General features: G+C 35.4%; 1 protein-coding gene across 3 annotated transcripts in view; it reads right to left on the bottom strand.

Moving 5' to 3' along the window:
* Positions 1-407: 407 nt before the first annotated feature.
* The window catches only part of LOC114661833 (transmembrane protein 243-like), a 32,714-nt gene continuing 14,458 nt past the window's right edge, over positions 408-18,663 (bottom strand). Inside the window, exons 1-5 of one of the 3 annotated variants that reach the window (XM_051922527.1) lie at positions 16,582-16,687; positions 12,573-12,838; positions 10,366-10,416; positions 10,027-10,131; positions 408-1,315 (exon numbers count right to left, since the gene is read on the bottom strand). In XM_051922527.1, the coding sequence (XP_051778487.1) occupies positions 1,193-1,315; positions 10,027-10,131; positions 10,366-10,416; positions 12,573-12,650 (357 nt within the window). In that variant the 5' untranslated portion in view covers positions 12,651-12,838; positions 16,582-16,687 and the 3' untranslated portion in view covers positions 408-1,192. Of the gene's footprint in view, positions 1,316-10,026; positions 10,132-10,365; positions 10,417-12,572; positions 12,839-15,341; positions 15,506-16,581; positions 16,688-18,663 lie in introns of those variants that run through there. The other 2 variants (XM_051922534.1, XM_028815047.2) reach the window with 2 other exon arrangements.

Consider the following 18,663-nt stretch of genomic DNA (forward strand, 5'->3'; position numbering starts at 1 on the left):
GCACCTGTGATCTTTTCTTTTGTTATTTGCAACAAAAACAGCCACCAAAAGTTCATGAGGGTCTAGTTCCAAGACTCCCGACCTCTTGAGAGGACACCTACAGCACACCGAGCCTATAATTTGTCCCACACAGAATGTTACCTTCTCTAGTATGGTGACCCAACTCACAGGATTTATCTGTCTCTGTGAGAACTCACTGGTGCTATTTAAAATTCTGTCTCCAGCTGCATGGCATCATTTTATATACTCTTCTGTAATTTAACAAAAACAAACATTTTAATTTTTATTATTTTATTGTTAAACTTTGTCTTGTGCGCTCCCAGAGTTTAACATATTTATGTAACGTAATTTGTGGAGAGTGCAATTACTTCATAACCAGTACAGTTGGCTAAAAGAAAAATCAGTGGTCTTATTTAATTTTTTTAATCAAACTTCCTCTTACAAGTGCTATAATAAAAGATTTTTTCCCAAAAATGCAAAATAATATGCCATTCTGAAACTGTTGGCAAATCTGGAATGTACACGTAGTGCAACTGTATTAAAAATAAACATGCTTGTAGCACTGTCTGGCCGTCAACTCAAAGGCCAAACGCTACTTTTTTTTTTCTTTAAATACATCACAAAAAGTTTATACTGTTTAAAACAATATTGGCTATGTACAACTGAAAAATGTACAATAAAATTAAAAATTTGCAAAGATAATTTTGCGGAATAACTACCACTGTAAGAAAATACTTTTATATTAGCAGAAAATGGGCAATTAACCATTTCAATTTCAAAGTCATGATTATCAGAAAGAGGAATTCTTTTACTGTAGCTAAATTTTCATGCTTACATTGTCCTACCCCTTAGTCTTTCTAGTGAATATGACATGGCAAATATTCCACTTTTGGATATAAAAACAGGCAGGAGTTTACAGTACATGCACAGTTACTTCTGAACTTGAACCCATTAACTGTCATTTAAATTATGAACAGCCCTTTTCATTAAAAAGGCCAGCTTCGTATAGGATGAGTAAGAAACAGTCAAGGTTTGTAATAAACTCAATGCATATACAGCATAGGCAACATTTCTTTTGCATCAGTATAACAATCTTTGTGCTTGCATAACGTGTGCAGTTAAGAGTTTTAAGTGTTCCTTCACATGTTTGTTTTCTTCCCAGTCTGTTATTTGTAAGGCAGTGTGATTACAGTCATTTTCCAACATCGTGAAAATACAAATTGGCACAAACACACAGCATTACAATTGTAAAAAGGATGTAATAAATTAAATTCCGGAATTTAGGCTCCAGGTCCCCTTGGCGATACCAAAATATCTGTTGGGGGGAGGAAAAAAAAAAAGAGAGAGAGAGAAAACAGAAAATTGTCAGTACATAAAAGTGGTAAATTCAGAGTGATTGGTGGAAGTCGGGAAAACCAACCCAAAAAAACCCCCCACAAAATTACAGTACAAATAAAGCCCAGTCCAAAAAAGAAATTAAGGATCCCATTTTCCAGGGCACATAGTAATTTTACTCTTCCCCTCTCATGATGAATGACTAGATTGAGAAATGCAACACTCAAATCAAATCTGCTTATCATATCATAGGTCTAGAAATGTCTGTCAGCCCATTCCACTGGCATTTTGAGTCACGTAGTTTTAACTGTAAATGTGAACTTGATCTTTGAATACTCCTTTATGTGATTTCCATGCCCCTACTACACACACAGTCTACAATACGTGATATTTGAAGGTTTTACAGCACAAAACCATGCATCACTGAAAGATCAACTTTCATTTGGGAACTGAGGACCTTGAGTTCAGCACCTGCTCCTGTTCTTGCTTTGAACCAATTTCAATTTTAATTGAGCACTTCCAATTCTCTAGAAAATCCAATTACAGTGTATTTTTTTCATTGGCCTGATTGGAGTAATAATACTCATCATTCCTTGTTTTTAACAAATACAGCTTCTTTTTTTCCTCAGTCCATAACACTTACTGTGTACTTCTACTAAAAATGACACATTTTAAGATTTCACATATTACCAGCACCAAGTCATTCCTGAGGGTTTGTATTTTTGATGCAGGAAAAGCTCATTTCCCAAAGGAAAACAATATTCATGTAATATGCCACATCATGTTCAATTTACTTGATGCATAAGCATATGATATAAACAGTTTTCAGTTTCTATAAATTATACATTGGTGTGTTAATTACACAGACATAATGCTGCAGCTGTAACAGGTTAGAAATGGCAAGTGACCCTGAAAAAAAGGTACAGATGGCAAGTCATGTACATTGCTTGAGCGGATGTTAAAACTTTCTTGAAATAGTGGAAGAAACTAAGAGCAAACATCTGATTTAGCTTTAGATTACCTATTTAGGTAGCTTAAAGGAATTTTTTAGGCAAAAATGATACTTTTATAGGATTACTCCATGTTTGTAGTGATGAGAAAGAAACCAAGAAAACGTTTTACGATACAATATATTTCAGTGGGGGGCCGTCAGTGGGCTAATACTAAACAGCAGCAAACTCAACAACAGTAGATAATCAGTATAACACACATATCACTTTTCCTGTCATGTGCTCACAACATGCAAAGCACAGGCATTTTTTTTGTGAAGATAATGTTAAATACTTCCAGAAATTTAGAATAGTGCATGAACAGAAGCACACTCAAATGGAATTGAGCTTTTGAATTGATGATCCATCTCTCCTCTTCATTCACCAGTCAAGCATCTGTTGTTCAAACAACATTAGGTAAGTGGAGGAGGAGGGAAAAAAATACAAAAAAAACACACCACACACACATGCACTGCTGTCAAGAAGAAAAAAATGACACGGTTTTCCTGCAGTTGCGCTAAATTAACAAAGTGTGCTCACACATGTTAGATTAAGCAACTTGGAATATAAGGGCACCACAGGCTACAATGAATAATTTCCTCTGCTGATAAATACACCCTGCTTATGAGGTACTTTAACTAAAGGCATTAAAAGAAATGTCGTTTTAAGATTTGACGAGTTTTGGTTTTGGAAATGTATGACATTAGGTGTGATTTTCGAATATCTCAATTTGTGGAATTTATAATCACAGTATATCCCCAAACATGTTCTCCCCATGTTAAATTATCATTTGTTGATATTGCAGAACTTGCTTTTAAATATCTGTGCATGCATTCATGTAATCTCAAAGCAATTTTATCAATAAATCAAACTTATTTTGTATAGCACTCCTCATAGAAGGCACTTAAAAAAAAAAAAAAAGTGCTCCAGCATTCAAAAATAATGTTCAGGTAAACAAAGTAAACTGTTCTCAACCCCCCCGGAGTTGTTGGAAATATAAAACTTTGCTATTTTGTAATTAGTTCCTGGGAGAATTTCATAGTATCTGAATGGGATTTACAGTGTAAATTTTGAAATTCTCCATTCAGTATTAATAGTATAACATCTTAATTGCTAACTAGACATTCTTAAAAAAAAAATTTTAAATCTGTGAAGAAAAACGTCCTAATGTTTGTATAAAACTTGCCTCTAACAAGTTTCCAACTGTGTCCCCGGGTTCTTTTTGAACAAATTTTAAAGTAACACTCTGAAACCATTGTACCCATTTCCTTCACAATTTTAAACACTTCAATCATGTCACTTCTTAATCTCCTTTTGCTTAAATTGAAAAGGCTCATCTCTTTAAATCTTTTCTCAAAATTCATCCCCTGCAGTCCTGGAATAAGCCTAGTCGCTCTTCTCTTAAATTATTTAAGCACTTCTATGTCTTTTTTCTTACCCTGGAAGCCAAAACTGCACACAGTACTCCAGATGAGGCCTCACGTGCATTATAAAGGCTGAGCATAACCTCCTTGGACTTGTACTTCACACATCGTGCTATATAACCTAACATCAGAAGCCATTAAGAAGGCTAAGAGGAACACTGTCTGGCAGTTGATGGTGTCAAGACAACTAGGACTTCTAAAACCTTTTTATTGGGTCTACTTCCAGTTTTCAGATTTCTCATCGTGTATTCAAGCAACAGTTTTACTTCTTACGTACTACACTTTACATTTACTTACATTAAATTTCATCTGACACAAATCTGTCTAAACCTGTATACTATCAATGTCCCCCTGTAATGGTTCAATGGAATCAAGATGATCTGCCAATCCACCTGGCTTGGTATCATCCATAAACTTAACCAGCTTGTTATTTATCTTCCTATACAAATAATTTGCAGACCACATATTCAAAATAGCAGTAGCTCCAGCTCTGCCCCCTGTGCGATACGATTCTTAGCATTAACCAATTCTGATAAGGTTCTGATACTTTTGTGGCTTCCTCATAGAATTAAAGCATGATGGTAAAACATGACTCCCATCTTACCTAAACTTACTGTTCAGTAAAATTCCTGCTCAAGTGTTGCTCAATCGTTCCCTTTATAATCACTTGCATTAAAATGTACCTGTGATGCACATTTGGCTTACTGGCCTATATTTGCTTGGATCTGGCTGATCAAGGTTTTAAAATAACAGGATATTTGCCATTTTCAAGTCCTTTGGAATTTCCCCAGCGCACAGTGACTTTCTAAAAATATGCGTCAGGAGCTTATATATGTATTAACTAATCTCTTTACAAACTCAAAAGATAAATATTATCTGGTCCTTGTGATTTGCTTGATTTCATTTTATTTATGCTAAGCAGTGCTTCTCCCTCTACAATTTCCAGATCACTCAGTATCTCCTTAGTAGTCCCTTTTACTGCTGAGAGGTTACCCACTTCCTCACATGTGAAGACTTTATAAAAATGCAAGTTTACAGGGTCTGCTATTTCACAGTGTGTATATTTTAATTCCCCTTTACTATTCCCTAATGCATTTCATCTCCTCCTTAACTGTTTTTTTTTTAATTTTATTGATTTTATTGTAATAATTCCATACAAATAGTTCAATTTTTTACAAAAAGTAGGATTGAAAACAAATTAACCCCCACCCCTGAGAAAGACAGCATGGCCAACAGAGTAAAACTTAAAGCTAGTAAAAATAAAATAAATAAATTGAGGAGTTTAATAGACAGATAAAGATAAATAAAGAAGAAAAAGAAATGGGAAGAGAATTACTTCCTCAGTGCTTTAAGAGCTTATTCTAAAATATTATTGATTAGACCTGCCAGGTTTTGAAAAAGTTCTGCACAGATCCTCTAAGTGAGAATTTGATTTTTCCAATTTCAAATAATATAAAACATCAGTTACCCACTGACTTAAAAGAGGAGAGTTAGGATTCTTCCCGTTTAGCAAAATAAGTCTGCATGCCAATAGTGTAGTGAAGGCAATCACAGTTTGTTTGTCCTTCTCCACTTTAAGCCCATCTGGAAGAACACCAAACACAACTATTAATGGGTTAGGAGTGATTGTGACACCAAGGCTGTCTGAAAGGCACTTAAAATGATGTTAATTTGGTGCAGGCCCAAAACATGTGACCCAGTGAGGCTGAGACTTGATTGCAGCATTCGCAGGTTGGATCTTGCCCTGGAAACATTTTGGACAGTTTTAAGCAAGAGAGATGTGCTCGATATATAATTTTAAGTTGAATAATTGTATGCTTTGCGCAGATAGAGCTTGAGTGAATTCTCTGCATTGCTCCCTTCCACTCCTTTTCTGATATGTTGAATGAGAGATCCTTTTCCCATTGTCCTCTTGGATCTTTGAAAGGGAGGGACTGTAAAATAATTTTATATATTGCAGAAATGCTGTCCTCGTCCTCGAAACTGAGTAATATTTTTTCCAGCAAAGAGGAAGGTGGGAGAGGAGGAAAATTGGGAAGGATCTATTTAACAAACTTTCTAATTTGAAGGTAGTGAAAGAAATGTGTTGCTGGAAAGTTAAATTGTAATTGTTCATAGGATGCAAAGATGTCTATATATAGATCTCCAAGTAATTTAATTTGACTGTTCTTTTATTACTAAAATACTGAAAAGAATTTATTTGGGACATATTTTGCCTTATCTGCTATATTCCTCTCCAACTGCTTTTTAGCTTCTTTAATATCCTTCTTAATGGTTACCCTCAAGCTCTTATATGCCCTACGATTTGCATTGGAGTTATTCGTCTTCTATGCCTTTTACAGCTGTTTTTCCTTTTTTCAGCTCCTTATTAACTCCCTGCAGAGTTTTTTATTTCTTTGCTAATTCCAAATTGAGATGTACATGTCCTGCATTATACTGTATGTAAACCGTTTTAAAACCTGTTCTACTGCTCCTTGGTCGTCTCCACACTTAAAAGCTTATGTTATTTCATCTCCATTAGACTTTTTTGTATCTGTTCAAAATTTGCACTAGCACAGTTAAGTTTAACAGTTTGTGGCCTTCGTGCTCTTCCAAAACACTGAGAATTGCAGTATATTATGGCCGCTTGACCCTAGCAGTTTAATCACATTTAGACCCTCAATTCTACCACGATTATTACAAAATATTAAACCTAGACAGGCATCCCCCAGTGTTGGTGCTTCAATATTCTGTGTTAAAAAATAACAGTATCTGATTAGTATAAGAGCAGGGGTTTTTAGATGTACACTATTTGCAAGGTTAGTCCAGTTAATATTTGGGTAGTTAAAGTTCCTCATAACTAAAAAGAAGTGCATGGAAATTATTGTCTGCATTGGGGTGGGTCTATAGCACACTCCTAAAATAAAGCCCCTTTCCTTATTGTGTTCCAGATGAATCCAGACCTCCTCACTAAGATGTTGCTAATCATTTAACTGAAGAAGGCATGCATTTAAATTTTGTTTTACGTAAACAGCAGCTCCCCCACCTTTTCTGTTTTGTCTATTCTTCATAAAAAAAAAATGTGTACCCATCTATGTTACACTCTTCTCCATCTTTGTTTTTTAGCCAAATTTCTGTTATTGTTATATTATAACTATGCAAAGCTACAGTATATACAACTCTAACTCACTTGTTTCATTTTTGATACTTCTAGCACTAAGGCAAGCTATTTTAATGTTTTACTTATTTTTCTTTTGCACTTAAACTTTGGGTTAGAATTTACATTACTCTTTGTGTTTAATTCTAAACCTGACTTGTCCTAAAATCCCTGACCTTTCACTCCATAGTTGAAGCAATTATTACCTAACCTATGCTTCTCCAATACATTGGTGCCCCTTTGGTTCAAATGTAACCCGTCATGATGGAACAGGTCCCATTTTTCCCCCCAAAAGAAATTCCAAGACCCCGTACCCTTCTAACTAGCACCAAGATTTCAACCACGTGTTAAGCCTTCTAAATCTCCTCAATTTTTACTTTTAATGGCATGAGGCATTGTCAGTTCTGTTCCTTAGCTTGGCACTTCACTTTTTAAATTTTATTGCAGAACTGACAATCTGCCCTTATGTACAGTATGTCATTCGTTCCAACATGGGCAATGACAACTGATCCACCCCCTCTCCGGGCAAGAGTCTATCCACCCATCCACGGGGCTTGTTGACCTGTGCACCCAGAAGGCAACACAACGTGCGAGATGATCTCTGGAGCAAACCTGTGCTTTAATTCCCCTAATGATGGAGTACCCAATTATCAGAATCTCTGTCTTTCTGTGGACTGGTTTTGAAGTGGCCCGTTGGGGACCCTCATTCCTGCCTACTACTTTAGAGTCTTTAGAAACACCATCCAGCTCTGCAAGGACCTGAAAATGGTTAGTCACCTCCAATTCGGAGGCTGATGCCCATGGACAGTGTGCGCCCTTTACCCTACACCTAGTGACCATGGCACAACTCTCTCTACATGTATGGTCTGGAGACTCCCCCTGTGTCACCTTAGGAGGGCACTCTTTTTCTAAAGGACACCTAGGCCAGGTCCACCAATTTTCTATTACTTTAGTTCAGCGACCCTTAACTCAAAGTGCTGCCATCTCCACATGACACAGCCTTCAAGGAAGACTGTCTTCTCCTTGCATTCCTCCAAAATATTCCACAGCCAACAGGACTTGCATTGCAGTGACCTCTTTATTAAAACTTGGCTTTGGATTAGTAAAACCGCTCAAAATTTAAATGGTTTAACTTAAACTACTACTGTTATTTTACTCCTTCTGGTCCCTTAAGCTCATGTAATATTCTCTCCCTCGACTGCCTACAGTTAATCTCCACTCACACTGTATGTATTCCATTGTATTAATAAACCCGTATGCTGTTGTCCTCTTAATTGCTCTACATTCCAGACCGCTAAGAACTGTTCCATCCAGCAATTTTTTTTTTTTATTTTTTAAAAACCATACATCATCCTTCATACTAGGAAAACTCACTTACTAAATATCTGCTGCTAGCTATTTACTTATTCTCTCCTTTGTTTCTACAGCAGCTTTTGCCTAATCAATGTTTCCTTGCTAGATGCCAGTCTACATAACATGGAGCCCCTCTCTTAAAAGCAGTTAAGTCACTAGCCTACCTGTACTTAACATAAATACTCTCTTACTTATAAAACACATGTTCTCACTTTTTACTAGTGTTAGCGCTCAACTATATGACTGCTACATGGTGCTCTAACCAATTATTCTTTATATGCCTTTACTTCCCCCCACTAAGGAATCACTTGTAGCAATGAATAGTTAAAAGTAACAACACCAATTATTTACATACAGACTTGCCTGCTTCAGCTACAGCTCACTGCATTGCCAATGGTAAGTCTGAATACAAGTAATAAGAATAAGTACAAGTAACAAAACTTTTTCAAAATGATTTCCAAACCCTCAGCTATTTTTACTCCTTTATATAACCTTCTAAAGTAAAGGGGGGGGGGGGGGGGGGGGGGGGGAATTCTCATACGTTTCCTTAGTAGCTACCAAAAAACAAAGTTTTAAGCCCAGACTTTGTCTTTTATCTCACAACACAGTAACACAAAACACTCAGCACTTCTTCCTCTTCTACTCGTAAGTAGGAGGTCAGAAAGTTTGTATATCTCAGTCTGCAATCTCTTGCTTTAAGCACTCTAGGATAAATACTCTCCAGTCCTGGTTATTATTTTAGATATTCAGCCTATTTAATCTGAACACTACTTCTTCTACAATTTCTAAATCACTTAGTACTTAGTGGTCCCTGTTACTGCTAGAAGGTTCTCCAGTTGTGAAGACCTCAGAAAAATGCAAGTTTAGAGCATCTGCTATCTGCTATATATATTTTTATTCCCCTTTACTATTCCCGATACACTTCGCTGCCTCCTTGACTGTTTTTCTTCATCCAAAACTTCATCCTGCACAACACAACGCTATGATTGCACTATAGCAAGTCAAAAACTGGATGTATTGATCACACACACATGTAAGATGGCACTGGTACTTTTTGGTTTTCATTTGTTTTTTCAACATTTGTTGCAAGTTAATTTTTAATTTGATTCCCTCTGTTAGGAACTTATCTAAGTGGTATAGCCAGTACCAAAAACTTTCCTGTACTGCATTTTAATTTGCCTTCTATAGACGTATTTTTAGCTTTGTTAAATGAAACTCGACTGTAGATACTGTGATACTTGAAAAGATTATTGTGGTGAGATCACACTATTATTATGTTAAACTGTGACATAGACATGATGGATAATAAATAGCTATTACCTGTATGTTTACAGGTCTAATAGCAGGTAACTTCTATTGTTATATACAAGTGCCCTAATTAGATATTGATAAATACAATTTTAAAACACTAAGTATAAAGAAAACTAATTCTATACTCCATACAGTGACAATATCAGAAAACAGCATTTATGTTCATTCACAGAAAAATAAATCCTAAGGGGTACACCAATGTGTGGATAGTGTAAGTCAAATAAGCAAGCACAGGTTATACAGGGATATAGGCTGAAATGTTTGGGGGAAAAAAATTATTCAATTTTAATGCTTTTTTCCCCAATCATGATAATTGTTTTAAATCAAATACTGTACAATCTGATAACATTTTTGTAATACAAAGTGTACCTGTAAGTATTTTATGGTAGAACAAAGTCTTTAAAAATACTTTACACTGCAAAAGAAAGCAACAGACTAAGTAATGGAAATGGGTATAAGAACAAGTTAATATACTTACAAGTATAACTGCGGAAATACAAGTCATGATGATACAAAGAGCGAAGAAAATATTCACAGGTTTTGGAGGTAAATTGGGGAAGACAAAAGCACAAATAATTGTTACCTGTAAAAAAAGGAAATCACACAGAGATAAATGTTGGAGCAAAGCAGTTTTGGAAAGGAAAAAAAAAGTGCTCTGGAATATGAAACCTGATGCACAAATTATTCCTTAACCAATTATTCAGAAAAATAAAAATAAATAAAATACATATGGAATAGACTGAAAACCCCGATTCCTTATTTGAACGTCATGTTATTCAAAACTGCTAAACTGGAGAATAAATTCATAAATACTTACAAGTACTAGCAATAATGTTAACCCACCAACTATTAAGTTGATGATCCGATCCTGCAAGGCAAGAACATAAAAATCATTAATTGGCAACACAAAACCAAGATTGTAATTCGAAAATAAGAATATAATTAGACAACATAAATCAAAAAACATATACTCCAGGTTATAATATGCTGAAGTAGTCATAAATAAAAGGCTGATACAAGGTAAAAAATTAAAATACGTTCTGCATCTGTTTTTTGTTTGGATCCCTTTACATTCTAAATTTATATTTAAATATCAGTAGTTTATAATCAAGCCATATTAATTTTTTTTTTTTTTTTTTTTTTTAAACTTCTACAGAGCTATTTTAGGGGAAAAGACAAAATCACATCCATTGAAGGGTTCTTTATTTGACCATTCAATTCAAAGGTCACTTCTACCGCCATCTGTAGACAAGAGACAAGAATTTAAATTTGAAATTAAAACTGTAGGAGAAGATTCTTTCATATACTTTTGAGCAGAGTTCCAGTATGTCCAGCACTGTGTTTAACTATAGTAATTTAATCAATTCAAATGAAAATGAAGCTATGCTGTTAATACAATAGAAGTTTTAGCAAGACAATAACCATTGTCCATAATAGGCTTCCCCAGAGGTTATTTCCTGCCTTACACTCCCATATCCCAAGGATATACTGTACTGTATATATTTACGTTGTTTGAAAATTCTAAATTGACCATGTGCAAGTGAATACTTGAGCCCTGCCCCTTCCAAAAGGGTTGGTTTCTTTCTTATGTTCAATTGTTGGGTCCACCACATCCAAGACCCAAACTATATTACACTGGTTATGGGTAGGAGAATCTACAATGAAACCAAAAAGATTCCTAGTCATATTTAGAAATCTGTTAAAGCAAACTCAGTTGACATTTCAAGTGGGATGTGGGGTTGACATGGTTAATCTTGCAACTGATTCTGGGCTGTGGATGAAGTCATGCTAATACTGGAACAGAGTAACATATAATGTTTTACAGAAACAATGTCCCCAAAGATAGCCTAAAAACACAACAATCGTGTTTACTTCAATTTTGCTGGAAAATAGAATACCTGAAAAAAAGGCTGCTGGATTTGCAGATCATACTCAAATGCTTGACATAGCTATACAAGCAATTTTTAATTTAGGTAAAATATACTTTTCTGCAATATTTTATAAAGGACTAATAGCACAATGTTTGTTTTGTAACACCAATCAGTCCATTGGAATACTGAGAGGATCTGGTGTTGAGAGATTATGTAGACATGAAACAAAGCATGGCCCCAAGTCCACTCATACATTTTGGACTCCTGCATTTCTTTGCAAAAGCCAAATGCAGTACTGCTGTTTTCAGTTTTAAACTGGGAAAAATTTTGACAAACAATTGAAATTCAGTAGTGATATTAACCACAAGAGTGCTGCCTGGATGTGAGACAACAACCTGTCCCCAATCAAGATAGGATGAGCTGACGTGATGCTGCCCACATTGTATTATAATATATATTAATAGTTGTTTAAGCAGTGCCCAACAAAACATGCAAACAAACTGAAAGTACGCAATATAATGCATGCTCACTCCTTTCTAGAAAAGGTGCCCAAACTAACTGACAGTACTGGTAATACAAATGAATCTGGAAAAAAACAAATGATCAAACATATGCAATAATCCATAGAAAGGCATTATTAAAACATTCAGAAATTAAACGTGCACTCTCTGTGATATTTTGCATAATGTATACCTACCAGGTTACACTCAAAAAGATGGAAATTGTGGAACTTTATCAATGCAATGCATTGCTCTTTTCATTTATTAGAATCTGTAAAAAGCTTTTTCTGCAACTGGCAATTGCTGAACTTAAACAAACAAAAAGTTTTAAAACCTATGTATATAAAGACTTTCAAATCAGGTGTTTACTTTAATAAAAAAACTTCTTACACATAACAAGCAGAAGGCAGACATTTCTTTTGTCATGCTTACTTGATTACATGGCTTGAAACAAAGTATTCTGGTATAATGATGTCCCTTCTACAATGCTGCCTTCTTTGACACAATCACAGTGCTCAAGTAATGTTAATCATCAACAAAAGTTTAGAGAACAAATACACTATAAGTAATTTTTTTGCACAGTGTCATGTATTATATATGCATTTAAACTGTAATCATGAATGATATTAAAAAGTCAAACTAATAATGCAAACCCTAGCAGATGTTTCTCCAAATAATGGTCTGTTGTCCATCACGTTGGTCCCATAAGTCCTGGTTGTATAATCCTCCATTTTAAGGTTATTCTTGAGAAGCTCCTGTATAAGGGACTTTCTTGGAATCACAGCAAAAAGGCTCCTAAGATTGCATGTCTGAAGAACATTTTTGAAGAAAGTACTTGCTTATGTAAACTGCATTTGTCAGAGAAAAATTGCTGGCCTCTTGGAGACACGTTGTTGTTCTTATCTTCCACTCATTTTCCCTGCAAGCAAAAATATTAAACCTTAACCAGCTGGAATAAGATAATCCCACCTTTGCTTTATATCATCAAATGTATTTGCAAGTACTTAATACAAAAAATTAGCTAGAATGTCATAATGAAAAACGTTTTATAAATTGCACAGAGCATGAACTAGAGAAATCAGATTGACAGTTTTTACGAATAATCTAAACAAACCTTTTGAAAACTTAAAAAAATTGTAGTCAATACTACTTATTGTGATGTATAAACTCATTTTAAGCCAGACGGATGCAATTTTTACTGTCCTGATTTAGGGTAACTGACAGGATAGAAGACCTGTCTCAACTGCAATGCTCTTTACATGCATGCAGTTTGTTTCCTGCTATTATTTTTCTCCAATCCAAAATAAAATAAAAACTAAAATGTGAAAAAACAGAGCTCTATTCAAATAATTGAATTCAAACCTCTAATGTGATCATCGAGCACATCAGTCAAATTTAACAACCTACCGACAAGCAATACATAATCTGCCACTTCCGAGTTTACAGTCATAATGAAATACATAATTCTGTGATGTTGCAGAAAACTGGCCAGAGAATAACTATAATACAACTGAAAAATTGTGAAAATCTACACAAGGTATGAACACGTCCCAGAAGCTACAAGCTAGCTGTACTACATACTGCACAACCATGTCATACTGCATCAACCATGTCATATTTTAAAATATATAAAAAAGGCATTGTTCCAAAATATTTAATCAGCCAACTCTTTTCAGATATTCACATAAATGGTATTTCTATCCCCAAATTGCAGAAAAAGAATTGTAGGACATTCAATATTCCTTAAAAGAACGTGGACAATCATCTGGACTAGATTCAGTTATAAAAAAACTATCCGTCCCCCGCAGCTCCACCCGCATAGAAGTGAAACAGGGCAGAGAGGAGGGCCCTGCCTGGCTCCCTACTCCTGAGGTCACACTTCCCTCTCCCCTCGGCCTGCAGTATGTGTCTTGGATAAGCGCAAATATATCGCTCCTGCAAGTGAACTATGATTCTTAGCGCGATGAGAGAAGTTGCAAAATCAACTGGAATGTTCAAGCAAAATCTAGAAAAAAGCCAGATCTAAATCCATTAAGTAGTTCTCTCGTTCGCTAGCTAAGCGGATGTAAGATACGCCCCAAGGATGGCACGTGATTGAGGATGGCCCCGCACCCCTCACCTCGGCCTGCTGCATCTCTCTTGGATTTATGCAAATAAATCGGCACCACAAGCGAACTATGATACTTATCACAATGAGAGAAGTTGCAAAAATCAACCAGAATGTTCAAGCAAATTACAGAAAAAAACCCCGATCTAAATCCACTAAGTAGTTCTCTTGTGAATTTTATATATTAGATTTGTTAAAAAACATGCAGCTAATTGATTAACATAACTTGCTCATTTCTAATTATAAAACTAAAGAATCGTTACTGGGAAGTAGAACAGCTTGCTGTATGAGAAAATATTTATTACAGATGAAAAAACTACAAGCACCTGTGTCAATTTTCACCTTACTTCTGGTGATCCTTATTAACTGTCCTTCTCAAATAAGCCATGTTTTCTGTGTTATGGATACATTGTACAAAGAAATTTCTACTTGCATGCCCCCTCAAAATGATGAAAGTGATACAATACCAGTAAAATGGCACATGTACAGAAAAGCATACAGATAGTACAACTATATATTTAGTCCATTAGTGATCAATTGTCATGGTAAAGTTGTGTTAAATGCTGAGCTGTACCCTATGAACAGGACTCTAGCATAGCAGTGTTTATTATCTAGATGTGACTGAATGGTATGACTTGCAAAGGATATGGCATTCTCTGTGGAAATTTTTTGATGACATGCAAAGTGGAGGTGGCCCAGGTTTCATGGTATTTTCTGTTTAATGCGTTCCAATGTGGTCTCTCAAAACACCATTGTGATGAAGCAAGTATGGCCAGTCTGTAGTAATTCGCACAGCCCATTTTGTTTTCTTAGGCACAAAGATGTTTCAAAATGACACTAAATGGTTACCACATATTCTCTCAGTGAAATATTAAATATTATGGGAGAAGTTAGCTATCCCAGATTGACCACATGCCCAATTTGCAAATGTTCTTACACAGATTGATTTACAGGTAGACCTTATAAAAGGTAATACAGATTCATTTTCGTGTTTAACACTCATACCATTTTAAAATAGGACATACAATGCTTTATCCATATTAGATGAGGCAAAATGTCAAGAGATTCTCAGGTGAATGGGCAAAAGGTTTCCATATCCAATGTTGCCAAACCTCATAATGAATAGTTTATATAGTGCAACTACTTTTTAAACAGCCAGCTTCCACAATCCAGAAGAAAAGCATCATCTGCTCAGGCTGCACATACTACATGGTCACCCGGTATTTTGGTTTCCAATTAAGAGCTAGCACAGATATTCAAACATGAGTGTGTAGTTTTACAGATTTGCTCACTCTAAGAGCTCATTTACACTTACTGTGTGAAGCCTACAGAGTCAGCAACCAAAACACATTCCTACATGTTGCAGCTCCTTCAATCAGTGCATTGAGATTCTCCTAATCAGTAAGTGACAGTTTTTGGTTAACATTGCATGCCTAACTATGTCACAGCTGAGGAAGTGAGCCTCTGCTGGTGGAAGAGTTGTACCTGTAATTCCAGACGTTAAGAGGAAAAAAAGAAACTGAAGCTGGAGTGTTCAAAAGCGGTGAAGGAAGGGCAAGTGCAGTATTCTCATGAGTGGGGGATCTACATGATACACTTTTTCATGTTTATCTTGGTCTTTGATAAGAGCGGTTAACATTATATTCAGCCCTTCATTTGTCATTCTGGCTCCCACATAACCAGCCTCTCCTTGAAATTCACCACTTTTGATGCAGTAGTTAGAAAAAATACTGAATGCTACGCGCAGCAAAAACCCAGCATGCAAGGTTGTGCCTCTTTGTCCAGTGTTATTTTTGACACATTTCTGCACAATAGCTTGCTGCAACTTTCTCTCACCTGTTAAATATTCTTATTAATGAGCACAGTTAGACACAGAATTGCCCACTGCTGTCATGCGTTTTGGTAGTTAACAGGTTGGCACTGTGGTAGTCCAAAGCTAGTTTCTGTTAACATCCTCTTACTAGTTTTTTCTTTAAAAAACAAAATAAAAAATATGTGTAGAGCACTGCAACACTTTTTGTTGTTATCCGCAACAAACGTACATGTACAAGAGAAATTCAATTTGGAATTACAAAAACTATTATTGTTGGGCCTAAATTTTTAAATTTTAAAATGAACATTTTCCAGGTAAACGTTGATGCTTTAACAGCTTACTTTCTTAAATTAAGCAGTTCTCACAGTGGAGCAATTGCAGTGAAATGCATAGTCTTGACTGCCTTTGAAATACTTTGAAAAGTATTCATGGTCAGAATGTCTTTTGTATGCTATTTACTTAAATTTATAATGGTATTGATAAATGTTACTTTGAATTTAAATGCTCATCAAAAGACAAAAATGACTAAAGGAATAAACACCAATACCATATTTTGACAAGGATATAGATAAGGATTTATTACCAAATAAAGAAAGTGATATTATGCTGGTGGTATAATAACGCAATAATAATGATAATAATAATAAAAATAATAATATAATAAACCATCCTGAATAGAAGCCACATTTTTAAAATGCATGAGAAAAAAAAAGAAAAATACTTACTAGCAGAAAATACCTACCATTTAAAAAAATGCTTAAATTAGTCCCGATTTAACCCCTTTGTTAAAAAAAGTTGATTTAACCAAACATACTGCATTTTTCAGTGTTCATTTTGACTGTGTCTAAATAATAACCAACAAAAGTCATTTGCATCTATTTTTATTACTTAAAAGAACCACCCTGTTCACTCACTGAAACATGCAGCAACAACACCACCCTCCTCTTATTTCCATCTTACCCTACTAGTCACATCTGACTAGTGTGGGTAGGGACCCAGCTTTCAGGTCTAATTCTGTCTTTTCTGTTGTGTGGCTTCCTCTTTCCTATTTCTTTATATTGATCAGTTAAGTTTCATTTTCTTTTGTTTTGTGCAATCATTACCAATGCTAAACCCCTTAATTTAACTAACTAAGATGAAATTGTGTTCATAACACAAAAGAAACAAACTTAAGTACCACAAGACTATGTGGGCTCCAAATTATTATTACCAATGTTATTTTTGAATAAGGCTCACTGTTACCAAAATATTTAATAAACAATATGTGATAACTTTTTGATGAAATATAAATAAATAAACTGCTTCAACTTTCACAGCAGTTAAGTCCCCAAAATGCATTTTACTGTTACGCCATGTGTACTTTATTTTATTTTTTTTTTTTTTAACTACATTGAACAAGGTGCCATCACCAGCAAAGAAAGGGGGTACTAGTAAACCATCTGCCATGACAGAGAGAGCACAGTAACCATCTGCAAATCTCTTTAAATTGTGAAAGAACACAAGTGTCCCACTAGGGAACTAAAAAATCATAGCACTGTATTGTTACAGACACAGGGGTAAACTGAGACTTAAGTATTCTTTTCTAGATTCATTTCTGCTGGGTTTTAGGGCTATGTCTCTGCATTAACACGAGTAAAATTAATAATAATCAAATTAAAATAGCAACCAGTGAAACATATGAATTTGAAAATAATCAGATGTTTTATATTAGTGTGACCATCACAATAAAAAAGAAATACATTAAACAATACAAACTAAAGTGCACATAGTCTTTAAACAAAAAAGTGCATTTAACTTAACCAAAAATGGCCACTGGTGTGTCTTAAAGTCCAAAAGTTTAAATAAAGCTTCAATTCAAATAAAATAAAACAATGTACAGTTTATAAAAGATTCAGTTCATATATTCCCGATTGCAGTGCAGGAACGTGAGCATGTCGACATGGTCTGGTGTGAGGCTGGCTCTCTTCTTTGAGACAATGTTCACAGCCGCTCAAAGGGAGTAGAAGTAGCAGGAATACACAAGAATGATTTTGCAGACACAGAAAGACATTTTAATCATAACACTCTGAAGGAAAAGTGTTGTAGTTTATTACATCATGTACTATATTATGCCAAAATAAACGGACTAAAATATGTAACAAGCTAATTACTGATATACTCCAAAACACAAGTTACCTAACGTTAGTTAGAGATGGTTTACTATTCATATGAACTCAAATATTATACAAAAAAAAGAAGAAAAAAAAAAAAAAAAAACCAAGGATAGCTCAGCTACTCCTATTTACTCATTTACTATAGTTCCAAACACGTTGGCAAACATAACTGAAATTATATTCACTTAACCCTTAAACCACCGTTTACCAGGCAATTTGCCAGCACACCGGAGCCAAGTATATTTGGCAATGTATATTCATTGAATGCTGCAACCGGCTATCGTTGTGTCTCAGTGTAATTTGCCAGCACGCAGGGGGTGAGTATATTCGGCAACGTACATTCATTGAACCACCGCAACCGCTATATTTGCTTCGCAGAGCAATGTGCTAGCACGCCGTAGCTGATCAGTCAGTGCCGTATATTCGTTGAGCAGCCAGCTCACGACCACTGCCGGCAGAACTGCAGCACCACTGTCCCTGGGATTGAGGCGCTGCACTAGACGAGCCTGCAATCATCAGCATTTACCTCTGTGTGCTTGCGTGCAGCCAGTTCAAGCGCAGTTGGCTCGGTGATTTACTGAATTTCATCAATGGCTTCAGTTGCACCTTGAACATAATAGATTATTGCAGTAGTTTTTTTTTTGTATGGTTTTTACAGTTTGTTTGCAGTG

Source organism: Erpetoichthys calabaricus, chromosome 1 (assembly GCF_900747795.2).
Source record: "Erpetoichthys calabaricus chromosome 1, fErpCal1.3, whole genome shotgun sequence".
In the NCBI taxonomy this organism is placed as follows: Eukaryota; Metazoa; Chordata; class Cladistia; order Polypteriformes; family Polypteridae; genus Erpetoichthys; species Erpetoichthys calabaricus.